This window comes from Haliotis rufescens, unplaced genomic scaffold (assembly GCF_023055435.1).
Source record: "Haliotis rufescens isolate VD_foot unplaced genomic scaffold, xgHalRufe1.0.p SCAF_11, whole genome shotgun sequence".
In the NCBI taxonomy this organism is placed as follows: domain Eukaryota; kingdom Metazoa; phylum Mollusca; class Gastropoda; order Lepetellida; family Haliotidae; genus Haliotis; species Haliotis rufescens.
The window spans coordinates 14,053,868-14,070,446 of NW_025963791.1; the positions used below are offsets into that span (position 1 = coordinate 14,053,868).

Below are 16,579 nucleotides of genomic sequence, written 5' to 3' on the forward strand. Positions count from 1 at the left end.
GTTGATATAATGATAGTAAACTTTCCAATCAATGGCAACCTTACTTATACCCATATAGGTGGCTGATAGTAAATTCTGACAGTGAATGAGTGGAGTTTCTAGAATTTCTAAGCAATATTCCAGACAAATCACGGCTTGGGGACACGAAGAATGGTCATCACACATTGCACCCACGCTTTAACCATGTTAACCACAAGACTATCTCTCCGCCCATCAGTAGTTATATATTGCTGCCCTGACTGTTTCATATCCCGAACTTAATGTCTAATAATTACATAAGTCTAATCAAACAGAGCTCCAGATGATTTTTTAGCAATTGAGTTTTTACTCTAGGGTTTCTAGTTTAATTGAGTTATTACAATTTTCATTGGGTAACCAATATTTTTTCACTCCTCTATACATCACTCTATTGTTTTTCCCCCCAAATTAGTGGACATTTTAAGATTTGAAATAAATTTAATGATGTTTTAGATGTATATAACTATTCTAAATATATAGGCTTGACTCGGAAAGTAAACATGGTAAATTAGCTCGTAATTAGCACCTTTGTACGCATGCTAAAAAAGCTTCATTGCGTATTTAGGCATGCTGTTTTTATACATTTGAGTTTGTCATTTAATGCATTTGTTTCTGTACGCAAGGAAACTAATCATGCTAATTGGGTTTTGAATATTTTAGGGAGGGGGGGTGGGGGGGTATTTTACGCAAATACGCTGCTTATCTGCAGCTCTGTCAAAATCAGATGTTATATTCCAATATTAATAGCCTGGATAAAAAAGGTGAATAGATATGACAAAAAGTAATGCATGTTTCACCAATCTTCAATAAACTTTGAAGAAGAAGAAATTTACTTTCACAATTTGTAAAGCTTTGCATTAGGCCATAATAAATGCATTAGACTTTCCTGTAATTTTTTCAAAACTGTTAAGTCATGAGTGGAGGAGCTATTGTAACGCATGCACGCACGCACCCATCCACCCATCCACCCACGCACCACACACACATATTTATATGTGAATTCTACAAAGTATGAATTTTGGTAGAACTATGTATACTACTCAAAACAAGTAAAGAACACCCAATTTTATCATATAACTTTAGTTTTTGTATCATGACCATGACAGATTAACTATAGTTATTTAACTTTTTTTTAGTAGTATTATATGTATCATGTATATGGTGTAAAGAAAGAAGGGTACCTAGATAGAGGTTATCTTCATCAGCAAGTTATTTGGGACAATAACATTATGTGAGATGGGGAGATTGGTAATGAGGTTGCAAGCAAAGATGTAGACTAATGCTTAGTCTCTGAAGATATACAATTTTGATTGAAACCAAACAATTCCATGTAAACTGAAAAGGAGCCCCAGTGAAATGGGAGGTTCCTGAATCTGTGGAAAATCATATATAGCATCACAGTAAGGGCTTGGTGGAAGGGAAAATTATAACGTTCAGGGACTGTGATTGCGACAGACTACCAAGATGGCCAAATGATGCAAATGCATGGACACCATACAAGGACACCATCAATTGACACCATACAAGGACACCATCCATGGACAACATCAATTGACACCATACAAGGACACCATCCATAGACACCACCCATGGACACCATCAATTGACACCATACAAGGTCACCATCAATTGACACCATACAAGGACACCATCAATTGACACCATACAAGGACACCATCAATTGACACCATACAAGGACACCACCAATTGACACCATACAAGGACACCATCAATTGACACCATACAAGGACACCATCAATTGACACCATACAAGGACACCATCAATTGACACCATACAAGGACACCATCAATTGACACCATACAAGGACACCATCAATTGACACCATACAAGGACACCATCAATTGACACCATACAAGGACACCATCAATTGACACCATACAAGGACACCATCAATTGACACCATACAAGGACATCATCAATTGACACCATACAAGGACATCATTAATTGACACCATACAAGGACACCACCAATTGACACCCCCCATGGACACCATACAAGGATGACATCAATTGACACCATACAAGGACACCATCAATTGACACCATACAAGGACACCATCAATTGACACCATACAAGGACACCATCCATGGACAACATCAATTGACACCATACAAGGACATCATTAATTGACACCCCCCATGGACACCATACAAGGATGACATCAATTGACACCATACAAGGACACCATCAATTGACACCATACAAGGACATCATCAATTGACACCATACAAGGACATCATTAATTGACACCATACAAGGACACCACCAATTGACACCCCCCATGGACACCATACAAGGATGACATCAATTGACACCATACAAGGACACCATCAATTGACACCATACAAGGACACCATCAATTGACACCATACAAGGACACCATCCATGGACAACATCAATTGACACCATACAAGGACATCATTAATTGACACCCCCCATGGACACCATACAAGGATGACATCAATTGACACCATACAAGGACACCATACATGGACACCATACAAGGATGACATCAATTGACACCATACAAGGACACCATCAATTGACACCATACAAGGACACCATCCATGGACAACATCAATTGACACCATACAAGGACACCATCCATAGACACCACCCATGGACACCATCAATTGACACCATACAAGGTCACCATCAATTGACACCATACAAGGACACCATACAAGGACACCATACATGGACACCATACAAGGATGACATCAATTGACACCATACAAGGACACCATCAATTGACACCATACAAGGACACCATCCATGGACAACATCAATTGACACCATACAAGGACACCATCCATAGACACCACCCATGGACACCATCAATTGACACCATACATGGACACCATACAAGGACATCATCCAAAGACACCATACAAGGACACCATCCATGGACAACATCAATTGACACCATACAAGGACACCATCCATAGACACCACCCATGGACACCATCAATTGACACCATACATGGACACCATACAAGGACATCATCCAAAGACACCACCCATGGACACCATCCGAGATGAATTCCTCATTGGAATGACCCCACAAATTCAGTTTAAATTATTTGTCAATTAATTTTCAAACTATTTCATTTTAATTATAAAAATTAAGTTTCTGATATTATTACTGTTTGGTTCCCAAAAAGCAGACATCCTAACGATCCCTTACAATGGAAGAATATAATACCCCTGCAAACTGACAACACTACTCATGCTGATGCTATGCTGATTGATGTCAAAGTATGTACAGAGTTACCATGGTTTGCCCATGGCCTTGAACATTGTTGAATATCATGTACAAAGGAAATACCATGACAAAGACATGGAATATTATCATGATCACATGGTGAGTGTCTGAGTGAGTAAATACAATTTATCAGGTTGTTTGACTGTTGTTTAATGTCATACTCAGCAATAGTCCAGCTACATGACGGCGGCCTGTAAAAAATCAAATCTGGGCAAGACAATCCAGTGATGGATATAGTGAGCAACAATCCACTGGCAATGAAAACAGTCTCACCACCCTATCCATTTGGTTTACTCTTACTCAGTTACTGGTGTGCAATTCTAAACCGGAATAAGATACAACAGAGCTTTGAACTATTAACCAGATGTGGACTACCATGGCAGTCAGTCACGGGGCCTTACACCGCTACAGGGATACCCAGTTTCATATGTAGACGTGAAATCATATTGTGGGTATGGGCTGTGATGGTTCCCAATACATAAACATGATAAAGATTTCCTTCTTTCTTCAACCTGGATATGCTGTATGAGCATGATGTAATTTGGAGACATGTTGAATGACTATATAACTGCAGAACAGTATCAGCTATTTAACATTTAGCCTGCTGAATTGTTTTCTCACTTCTTAGCCCTGCCTGCTGGATTAAATATAGCATAAGGCGCTGTAAGGAGGGTTAGTGATTTCAAACACCTGAGGCTTCATTAAAAATGGAAAGACTGAAACAATATATGGCACATTTATTCCTGATAGAAAAATATACATTATTATCAAAAATATCCTGACATTTTCATACATTATGACAGGTTAAGACCAAAGTGAACACTGCTAGGATCACACCATGTCACACTGTCGAAAGGGTTTGAGAGCTTAATACATACCTTCTTCATTGCTGTCACCGTACCAGTCATCTTTTGTGGGTGTCGAGGATGTTGTAGTTCGTTTAGTCTCCTCATGACCTTCTGGTGACAAGATAAGCAGTGTTAAACAACAAGTCTTGTAATCATCACTAGTAACAAGATAAGAAGTGTTAAACAACATTGTTGTAATCACAACCAGTGACAAGATAAGCAGTGTTAAACAACATTCTTGTAATGATCACTAGTGACAAGATAAGCAGTGTTAAACAACAAGTCTTGTAATCATCACTAGTAACAAGATAAGAAGTGTTAAACAACATTGTTGTAATCACAACTAGTGACAAGATAAGCAGTGTTAAACAACAAGTCTTGTAATCACCACTATTGACAAGATAAGCAGTGTTAAACAACATTGTTGTAATCACCACTAGTGACAAGATAAGCAGCATTAAACAACAAGTCTTGTAATCACCACTAGTGACAAGATAAGCAGTGTTAAACAACAATCTTGTTATCACCACAAGTGACAAGATACGCAGTGTTAAACAACATTGTTGTAATCATCATTAGTGACAAGAGAAGCAGTGTTAAACAACATGTCTTGCAATCATCCCTAGTGGCAAGATAAGCAGTGTTAAACTACATTCTTGTAATCATCACTAGTGACAAGATACGCAGAGTTAAACAACATTGTTGTAATCATCACTAGTGACAAGATAAGCAGTGTTAAACAACAAGTCTTGTAATCACCACTAGTGACAAGATATGCAGTGTTAAACAACATTGTTGTAATCATCACTAGTGACAAGATACGCAGTGTTAAACAACATGTCTTGTAACCATCACTAGTGACAAGATAAGCAGTGTTAAACAACTAGTCTTTTTATCATCACTAGTGACAAGATAAGCAATGTTAAACAGCATGTCTTCTCATCACATGATCACTGCTTGTGACAAGTGATTGGACGATACACTTACTGTGCAATCTGATATATGTCACTATACCCTGCTCACGATATGATACATATCACGACACTTGCATGTGCTCTCATCTGTGGTGTGTACGCCATTTTTTTCATAGCGAGGATGGTCAAACACCTGGCACACTAATGATTTACAGTTGGCAGTGTCAAACTAGTTTGTAAACTGTGTTTGCAAAGTTTACATACACAAATATATGATTGTAACATAAATTGGAAAACATAAAAGTTTGTATTGTGAAACCACAGATAACAATGTCTCACGTTACATGCCAGAGATTCATTCATTAAAATAGTTGTAAAACATTTTCCTTACCAAATCTTTCCTTTTCATCCTTGTCTTCATAAGAATAGTCATCATAGTCATCATCAACTCCTTGGTCCTTCTCATCATTATCGTCCGTCTGCTCTGCCTCTCTGTCACTCCCATCATTTTCACCATTGTAGACAGCTTGTTCGTTATTATCATCAATGATATTTTTGTTGTTCAGACGAGTGTCTGCTTCACCATCTTCATCGTAAAGATTAGCATTATGGCCCATGTCTTCATCGCCTTTGTCTGACAGGCTCCTGTCTGTATCCAGGTTGTTTGCAGGAGGGTCCAAGTAGCCGTCATCCGAGTAATGGTCTTTGGGTTGAGCAGCTGGTTCACTGGAACCATCCAATGGCTGATTGTCCTCAACCTTGAACTCCTCTGGAACATCATTTCCTGATTGCTTGGTTCCATCTGTCTGTAGAGACTCGGACTGAACTTTGTTTTGAAGAACTTGCTGCAGGTAAGACTTCTGGTTTTGGTTCAGGTAAGAATTTGTAACTACATTTTGAGATTTGCTTAAACCTTGATTCTGATTGAGATTGGTGTCCCTCTGGTCTGAACCGCGCTGAAGCGGGAGTTGTGGGTCTGAACCATGCTGAAATGGTTGTTGTTGATCTGAACCATGCTGAACTTGGAGTTGTTGGTCTGAACCATGCTGAAGTGGGAGTTGTTGGTCTGAACCATGCTGAAGTGGAAGTTTTTTGTTTGAGGCATACTGTGTTTGGGCTGATTGGTCTGAACCTTGCTGAAGTGGGAGTTGTGGGTCTGAACCATGCTGAAGTGGGAGTTGTTGGTCTGACCCTTGCTGAAGTGTGAGTTGTTGGTCTGAACCATGCTGAAGTGGAAGTTTTTGGTTTGAGGCATACTGTGTTTGGGCTGATTGGTCTGAACCTTGCTGAAGTGGGAGTTGTTGGTCTGAACCATGCTGAAGTGGGAGTTGTTGGTCTGACCCTTGCTGAAGTGGGAGTTGTTGGTCTGAACCTTGCTTAAGTGGAAGTTTTTGGTTTGAGGCATACTGTGTTTGGGCTGATTGGTCTGAACCATGCTGAAGTGGGACTTGTTGATTTGAACCTTGCTGAAGTGGGAGTTGTTGGTCTGAACCATGCTGAAGTGGGAGTTGTTGGTATGAACCATGCTGAATTGGGAGTTGTTGGTCTGAACCTTGCTGAAGTGGAAGTTTTTGGTTTGAGGCATACTGTGTTTGGGCTGATTGGTCTGAACCATGCTGAAGTGGGACTTGTTGGTATGAACCACGCTGAAGTGGGAGTTGTTGGTCTGAACCTTGCTGAAGTGGAAGTTGTTGATTTGGGCCCTGCTGCTCCAGTTGTTGGTTCAAACCCTGGTTGATTTGATTTGAGGCCTGGTCATGGTTTTGTTTTGTACCCTGTTGATCTTGTAGAACTAGAGGCTGTTGAGTGGAATCATGCAGAACTAGGGGAGCTTTGTGTGAGTCCTGTATATCCTGTCCAGGAACACTAACTGTGTGCTGTTCTTGGTTGTCTGGGACATGTCTAGATTCAGCTTCAATGAGCACCTGCTGACCATGTCCAAGCTCTATCTTGCTGCCATCTTGATGATTGGCATCTGTGAGTCTGCTGTAGGAAGTATTGGCCTCAGCATTGTTCCCTACACCTTCCTGTATACTAGATGGCAACAGGTCATCCACCGAGGCTGAGTGAGAACTCACTGCCTCTTTGCCTTCCATCAAATCTCCTCTGAGAGGTTCATCACCAACATACCCTTCTACTGGTTCTTTCCTCTTCCCCTCCTCCAGCTCATCCAGTTCTATTCCTACTCTGTCATCCTGTCCTAAATCAGTGTTTGGTAATCTTGCCTGTTCTTCTCTATTTTCAACAGGTAGTTGACCTTTGAAGTCATCATTCTCAAATCCTATACTGTCATCTCTCTTGACCACTGATGGGTTGACTGGAGATGCTGAAGTCAAACAAAATAACCAATATTATATATATATATTTGAGAAAAATGTTAGCATCCTTAAAATTTATCATCCAAAACTGGCTCCCACAGGAGATATCGCTTGGATGAGATCAAGCGATATCTACACTGTAGATATCGCTGCAATGAAATTACATCACAATGCTTTGCAGACCATTGTGACATCACTGGTTACCATGACATCATAATCAAATGACATCACTAATGGCTCTGCTACTGAAGCTGTTAGCAGTACTTTTTACACTGAAGACACTGCTAATTACTGTCTACAAATTGAAAAAGTTGGAAGAATGATGTTGGATGATAAATAAAATCTCACCCTCGTGTCTTTTGATATGAAATATATCAACACTTGTTGATATATTTCATATCAAAAGACACTCGGGAGAGATGCTCTATATGTCACTCACTCACTGGCTCAAAACAATCAGCCCCTTGTTTAACAGTGTTTAACATGTGTATAACCTATCTATATTTTACAGTTTTACACTTTGCCGTCAGCTGCACACAATCAACACCTGCTCTCTATGTAAAAGTAATATTGTAACATAAGTAACACAGAATCTGAATTATTCCTTCAATTTAACATAAATTTCATACTGTAACTGTGTGACCAATAACTTGTTTAAAGGGAAACCAATATATGCAAATATAGAGATGCTGATGTGAAACACCTGCTGCATCTGTTGCCATCTACTGTTGCTTGGCTGTTTCAAAGGAAACTAGCTCCTAGTGGATCCTTAAGAAGAGACTCATAAATCTATAACAATTGCATGGTGATGATTTAATTCGATCTCAACACCAATGTGAAAATCAATCAACCTCTTAGCATGCTCAAATGACACAACTTATATTACTTAGAACATGAAGAAGGGAATTACTGTATCACATGTGTGTACATATATATATTGATTATCATTGCTAGAATAACATTAACTTTCATATATATATATATATATCATTGGGGCTATACTATGTTCGCATCTATTGATACCAGTATCCTAAAAACTAGATATATCTCAAGAAAGAAAATTAGTAATACATATTTGTGCATGACTCTCTATCCTCAGGGTCAGTTGTGTTTGATTCCTGTCATTTATTACAGAGGCTATAATATGTTCTCATCTATTCATACCAGTATCATAAAAACTAGATATATCTCAAGAAAAGAATTAGTAATACATATGTGTGCATGACTCTCTATCCTCAGGGTCAGTGGTGTTTGAGTCCTGTCATTTATTACAGAGGAGGGTCAGAGGCTTTTGATACACTAATGTAGTGAAAGAAATTACTCTCGAATTATGCATTGCTTGTCAGCACTTCAGCAAATCATAACCTCGCAAAAACATCACCAATTGGCAAAACATGGAACCTAGCCCAATGTGATAACGGCTACTATTTTCATGACTATACTCGCCAACTTTTTGTGAAAACATCGCATACTCTGAAGTCTGTAGTATTTTTACACATTTTATTGTATTTAAGATGCATGACAGAGTGCTGTCAGGTAATTCTTCACAATGATTTATTGATGTGTTGTATGCAAAAAAAACAGTTAGGAAAAATCATCATGATGTATTTTGTGATGAATGGGACCAGTAGACATAACGTGTCTGTGGTACTGGACTATACATGCTATAGTAGATATAAATAAATTTGCAGGAATGAAAAAGATTTCCCCTTCTGTTTTTTTTTTATATGTTACTTGATTCAATAAGAAGATACTACTGCAGAAAACAAGATGGATGAAAGAAGGGTACCAGCCATTTCCGACTTCAACATTTCAGCATCAGGTTTAGAAGTTTGTAACTGGAAACAGGTAACTATGTGATTATTTTATATTGTAAATGTATAATTTACAATAAAAATATAAAATAATAATTAAATACATCTGAATGCTCTTTATACAGTAAAATAAGTTAGTAAATGCTTTAACACAAATATTTTCAGATTGCCAAGGATTTCCTGCCAGACGGCAACAATATAATCAATAGATGACAATATTAGTGCTGTGTGGAAATAAAGTAACAAAAGTAGAATCAATGGTACCAAGAAAAAAACATCAATACTACCAGATAAATCGTTTATATCTTAATTATAAATATAAGTAGCTGTTTTCGCAAAAAACGGTGCTGTTCCAACCCAGTGATTCCATCTGACCCCCACCCCAATCTTTAAATGACATCTCTCTCAATGTAGATTAAATTATTCGCTATTCTTGACAAATCATATCTACCATGTCAGTTTCAGGGCTAATGAAATCACGTGACGGATTTTGTGACAGAAGTCTCGCTTAAAATTGGTTAACCTTATTTTCCTTTAAAAAACCAAGTTCCAAAAGTACAAGCTATATCATTGAAGGGGCAAATTGTTGAAAGGTTCCCACTACTTCACTACTTTCCTTCTAAAAGTGTTTCGAAAATTCCGAAAATGTTGTTGAAACTTTAGATACTTAACTTTGCCCAAATCGTTCATTCGGGCAAACTCCTTCTTCATGACATGGCGAGTTACTGATTTTGTTATGATCTACTACCCTAGACTACTGTGTGATTTTCGATTCCACTGTCGCGCTGACATCCCAAACTCCAAAACGAAATGGTATCTCATAAATACTTGCCTTTAATTATGTGTCCAAACAATATACTGCTTGATATTGACAGGAATATTCCAATCAAAAGAGAGTTAGGTTTGTTCATGATGGGTTTCTCGAAGTGTCAGTCTCTGACTTGGCAGGTGCCCGACAGAGTTTCCTCCCCATAGATTATTAACGTTCTATGCGACATGGGATCGTAGGGTCGCTTACAGCAGCGTCTCTGTGTGTCTGCAATGGCGGGAGATTTGAGGTAAACAAACGCGTGTCATGTACTGTCTGCTATATTTTAATTACGAAAGAGATATATCAATGTGTAGTTTGTATGTCAGATCCATACCATGCCGTTACCTTTGTCTATATGTAGATATTGAAACCCATAAGTTGACACTGATCATGCTGATAACAAACGCCGTCTGCACTCAGATTGGAATGTGAATTTGTGGTGACCGTGGAATTAGGCCAAACATCAATTACATCAGAGGCCATTTATAGATTTACGTGGATGGTCCTTGTTGACATCAAGCCTCCATAGCCCCAAAATGGCAAGCTCAATGGGATGCACATAAAGTTGACAGATGGCTATACAAAATTCAACCCAAGATCCTCAAAAAGCCATGCTATACTCAGATGAAAGGAAAATTAAAGTAGCCCTCTCATGTCTCAGACTCAGTCACAAAAAAAGAGCTATGACAAGGGATACCCATCTTGCAATCAGCCAGAATCCATCACTCACAGTTACTGGATTAGCCCAGGCTTGGATATATAGAATACTAAACGAGCTCCCGTTTATACCAATTTTATGAAACGATTGAATAGTTCCAGTATCTGACAAGCGTAAGCAAGTCAGATACCACAACTATTCACGAGTTTCATAAAATTGGTTTTACACGGGGGCGAGTTTAGTATTTTATTTATTGCTTGTCATTTATAACATTTTTAGAATTATACTGTTGAGTGTGAATAGGCCGACACCTACACGATCCACAGCATAATCTAATTGAGTTTAACAGAATAATACTTCAAACACGTCAAAAGTTGAAACATAAGAATTTAATACCATACAACAGTCCACCTTTAGAATTCAGTTGCAAGATCCATCGGGGAAACAATGCCATGTGTCGTCAGCCTAGCAACAAGGTTGCTGGGGTCATCAGGTGTGCATTAAGCTCCTCTTAGTGATTTATCATCTCCACGCGCAATGTTGTTGAATAAGCCAAGGGATGTTGAGAGCTTTCAATATTTGTTCGTGAAACGTGTTCCGGGAGTACATAAGCACGCGTTTTGGTATTACACAATGTGTAATACTTCTGTATGTTTATTAAACAGGTGATCTCCTCACGGGCAAGTAATGAAAAACAAGAATTGCATTGTAGATTTGCTGAAGCAAAGATTATGAAAGTAGTATAAATCATGTTAATAGTAACCTGTTTCTGATCAGATTATATTTTGTGATGATTACTGAAAAAATTATAAATTTATTGTTGCCTTGAGTGTCATAAGCAAACCGATTAAACTGTAGTTAGAAAGTGTTTTGTTTGATTAAGGATTTTATGTGCTCTTCAAATGGATGATATTGTAATTGAGACCCCATGTGCAACACACACGCCCCTGAAGAAGGATAGTGATATAACTGTAACAAGGGACCCATACATATATATATGTATGTCATGTTCACAATACCTCCCTACATCCCTCCACATATGCCCTGCATGCCACAAATCTTAATTTTTGGCAATTATTACCTATGTCGGGTGATTTTATTGAAATATTGACTCAATCATGGCTGTCAGTCATTGAAGTAAACAAGAATCTCTGCACTCAATGGCGTTGAGCGCTCTGATTGGTAAATATCCCCATGTGCGTTTGTTACGGTTGGAGTGCAGACCAATCAGAGTGCTCAATGCCATTAAGCTCGGAGATTTTTTGTTTACTTCCTTGACCGTCAGCCACAATTAAGCCAATATTTGTTATCAAATATTAGTATGTACTGGTATAGTATGGTAATATCATGGTAAAGCATAGAGGTATTGAGTGTTATCAAAGATCGATGTTGTGTGGAAGACACAAATTGAAATATTTTGATATACACTTGGTACATGTAGATATTAATATTAGATTGCACTTATTAATAACAGATTGCACTGGTGCATGTGATATGTAGCTAAATCGAGCCCTGATGATCATCATTACATTTCAGATTTTTTATTCATAATATTTATAAGGACATAAACCAGGCCAAGATTAGTATTTTTTGTCACCTCCCGATCCAAATCAAACTTTCAGATGAAATTAAAAAATCCTGTACAATGATTTCTTTGCTTTTTGACCGACCAGATATTTCACTTTCAAAATTCATGACTTAAAATGTTAAAAAGTGTCCATATGTCCCCAGTTGTTTTAATTAAGCGTGAGACCAATCAGAAAATATCTTGTAGCCTATGTGACCAATGTAAAAATATTTTAGACCAATCCAAAATAGATTTTGTAGTTATTGTGCCTCAACTGCCAACCATCAATGCACGTTTGCTCACTGACCGGATTGGGACCAAGGTTAGAATATGTCCCAAATGTTCTATACCTTGTTAAAGTGTAAATTGAATCTGATAGTGAGGCTCTGTGACTTGACCGATTACATGTCATTGTACCTCCGTGGCATGGGACATTGCTCATATATTAATCACTGGTTTGTCTGGCCAAGACATTTACAGGCCCAGATGAAATTAAATGTGGCTGACTGCCATGTTAAAAACCAAACAAAACATGACCAGAAACAATAACAGTTTTGCTTCCCTGTAGTATTTTGAAAGAATAAATATACTTAACATGCTTAAGTCAGTTATCGTATTTGTGATGTTAAACTGTTTCATTTTAAAAATTCAAATTCAAAGGGTCTGCATCAACAGCTAATTTTGTGTTAAACACCTTGATCTGAAACCAATGGACATATATTTACATATTTTCAGAGGATATTTATAAAATCCTAAATTTAGTTTGTAATGTTGAAAAATTCAAAATGTTGTCGTGGCACTTGTTAGAAACAGGCTGTGTGTAATCAGTTGAATATCCAGTTTTGTCTACAACATTCTTACTGTACTTGTCAGAGTGAACATCCTCTTACGTAATCTGAAATATCTTAAGGTGATTATTCTTGCGTATTTTCAACCTGACTTGTGTCTTATCTACTTGCCAGGTGAAATGACTATCAGTTCCTGTACTCGGCTAGTTTGTTTTGACTGCCATGGAATTGTTACATTATAAAGACCAGCGATAGAAACTAACAGTTTTAGTCCACTAGTCCTTATAATGATACCTATAGCAAAACCCTTGAAAATGGCAACCTTAACAATTGGGCAGTTGGACTATAGGACTAGTACCAATTACCAACACTATAAAGACTTATTGAAACACCAACCAATCCCTTGAGTTTCCTTATCATGATATGTATTACATACCTATCGGGGAAACCCAACTCAATTTAGAATTATGAAGATGTTTTTTCATAGATCATTATCATATCTTGATTATTCATAGTCACCCACGAGCTAATATTCATAATTTCTGTAGAGCATATTCACAATGAAGTCTTAGTTTAGATAGATCTATGCAGACAACCGTTGTACGGTGTTCAGAATTAAGGGATGTCTTTGAGGTTTGCTGCAGTAGTATATGAGTCTAGGGAGCCCCTAAAGCTTTTCAGCATTAGAGTTATGACAAGGTCCTCACGACTTTCATGCATAAAATCGACCACTGCTAGCGTATCTTGGGATATACAGGTCAGAGTTAGAAATTGGCACTAGTCCTGTAGTCCTTGCCAAACTGCCCAATAGTAAAGGTATCCCAAGGACTAGTAGAAATTTGCCATTTTTAAGGGTTTTGCTATATGTTATCATTATAAGGACTAGTGGACTGAAACTGTTAGTTTCTACCGCTGCAGGTAGAGGTGTCATGATTCACCGAAGCATCGATGCATCTCAAATTTTCTCCTGGCAATACAATACATGATTCACAACACCATGTATTGATTGTTATAATTTTCAAATAGTATGCTATGTTTTGCACTAACCTTGCCTGACTACTATTCACAGGGAGGAGCATTTTTTGCGAATCCCAGAATTCTGCGGATTTCGTTACAACAAGGGTCACTGTTGTGATACATGCCATTTCAATAAACACATACCGTATTCGACGTAATAAGCGCCCAAGGCGATATTTGCTAATATATTGGCTAGTGAACAATACCGATTAGCACCCCTTCCGACTGATCAATGTACACAACACTTATTTACTCGCGTATAATACGCACTCGTGGTTATATGCACCCTTAATTATGGGCAATTAAATTCTGGAAAATTGTATCTCTCGTATATAAACATTTCAGGCTGTCAGCATAAAACACTTAATTAATCTTTACAACTCTGTTTTTTTCACCAAAATAATATTCTGATAAGAGCCCCGTATTTCTAATTTTGAGAGCGCCCTGGGCGCTTATTACGTCGAATACGGTAATTTAAAAATAAAAATAAATGCCTGTATGTCAGGATTATAAAAGAATGCTAAATCGAATATCATGAAACAATCAGGACAAGCTACGAGTCATGCAAGTAAAACACAAACTGGTTAAATCCTCATGTTAGTCAGGCCGGGTCACATGGTATATGATGTATTGCGTGCAAAACTATCGCAAATGAAGTGGCGATATATGCTCAACGCCAAAAGAAACGCGAACCATAGAAACATGTTTAAAGATTTTTCTAATGTGTAATGACAAACCTAACAATCAGTCAAGTTTAACATGAGTGTCTTTATTCTTATAACAATATGGTGCTTGTGACAAATGGTACATCTCGAATCATGGATCTATGACGTCACATGTGATGCATTCATGAGCGTCGTTCACATAGCATAACAGTGTGTTCGTTTGTGCATCGAACCAATCTAATATCTTGTATATGAGTAATTCTTCACATATTATCCAAAATGTATGGTATTCAAATTTCTTTTGTCAGTGTGTATATATATATGGCATCATGACTTGTATCATGATATGTATTGATAACTGAGGTAAGCACACCAATCTGAAGGTTATTATATACCAGCGTTAGAAATTGGCACTAGTTCTGAAGTCCTTACTAAACTGCCCAATAGTAAAGGTATCCTAAGGACTAATAGAAATTGGCCCATTTTAAGGGTTTTGCTATATGTTATCATTATAAGGACTAGTGGACAAAAACTGTTAGTTTCTAATCCTGTATATTGTCAAATCCTGGTAATCCGACATGGTTGGTTGCACATGATTACGTCGGATTAATGAGTATGTCGGACAAACGAAATTAAGTAGTATCAACGTTCGTGATTGAAAATCAGACAACTCCATAATAGATAACAATATAAACCCGTAATAAAAAAATAAAAATGAAATATTCATATTATGTTACATTGTTAGCGGAATGTTTTCTAATCATGCAACCTCTAAAGTTCAACACAAAACAACTGTTACGGACTGTATGACATGGGCTGTGTACTCGCAGGCAGATGACCATGGAGTATGCTGATCACTGTGTCGGATTAACGAGACTGATTGATGAGTGATTTCGGTAATTCGTTTTAAATTGGGTGTGTCAGAGTCGGAGTGCGAGACTGTCGGATTAACGGGTCTAAATAGCACTGATTTAGTCGGTTCCCATCATTAGTGTTGGATAAAGCCGATTGTCGGATTAACGAGTATCTGATTAACGGGACTTGACTGTAGTTCTTTTCCATCAAGCTCCATGGACTGGCTGTGTCCTCCATTTAACATACATAATCAACACAATGTTTCCATGGAAGCAAGTTTATTTTACCCAAGCAAATGTGCTATCAATGCCAAGTAAGGCTACAACAAATAAATATTACTATCTCACATGAATAGCTATTAAGCCTGTGTTTTAAAAATGTTTCTAGATTAAGGAAATGATGGACAGTTTTCAAGGCCATCCACTTTAGTGGGGATCAGTCCATCATGGGTATCCAATCATTGGTCATCAATCAATTATGGTTGTAAACAATTGAGTCTGAGGATGTAATCGCCTTGTATTTCCCAATAAGATAAAGACATGTGAGATGAATACTTGTTTCTTTCCGCCACCAGGGCGGTTGGGGAACCTAGTAGTTAAAGTGTTCGCTTGTCATCATGGTCATGCCGAAGATCCAATTTTGAATCCTGACATAGGTACAATGTGTGAAGCCCATTTCTGGTGTCCGCTGCTGTGATATTGCTGTGATATTGCTAAAAGGGCGTAAAATTATACTCTCTCACTTTTTCCGTCACAAGGGACGGTCAGGTAGCCTAAGGGTTAAATCGTTTGCTTGTCACGCCGAATGTTCAATTCCTGATATGGGTACAATGTGTGAAGCCCATTTCTGGTGTCCCCCGCCGTGATATTGCTGGAATATTGCTAAAAGCGGCGTAAAACTATACTCACTCACTCACTCTTTCCGCCACCACTAAACAAATCTAAATAATTGTTGGATAACAATATCAAGTGTATTCTACCCTTATCAAAATACCCACTGAGCACGCCAAGTACTCAAG

At 38.0% G+C, this 16,579-nt stretch overlaps 1 protein-coding gene across 4 annotated transcripts in view; it reads right to left on the reverse strand.

Annotated features, from left to right (window-relative positions):
- The window catches only part of LOC124110657 (uncharacterized protein DDB_G0290685-like), a 33,602-nt gene extending 23,436 nt beyond the window's left edge, over positions 1 to 10,166 (reverse strand). For 2 of the 4 annotated variants that reach the window (XM_048392272.1, XM_048392271.1), the window contains exons 1-3: positions 10,033 to 10,166; positions 5,460 to 7,394; positions 4,185 to 4,265 (exon numbers count right to left, since the gene is read on the reverse strand). In XM_048392272.1, coding sequence (XP_048248229.1) covers positions 4,185 to 4,265; positions 5,460 to 7,394; positions 10,033 to 10,111 — 2,095 coding nt within the window. In that variant the 5' untranslated portion in view covers positions 10,112 to 10,166. The remainder of the gene's footprint in view (positions 1 to 4,184; positions 4,266 to 5,459; positions 7,395 to 10,032) is intronic. The other 2 variants (XM_048392273.1, XM_048392274.1) reach the window with 2 other exon arrangements.
- Positions 10,167 to 16,579: the final 6,413 nt, after the last annotated feature.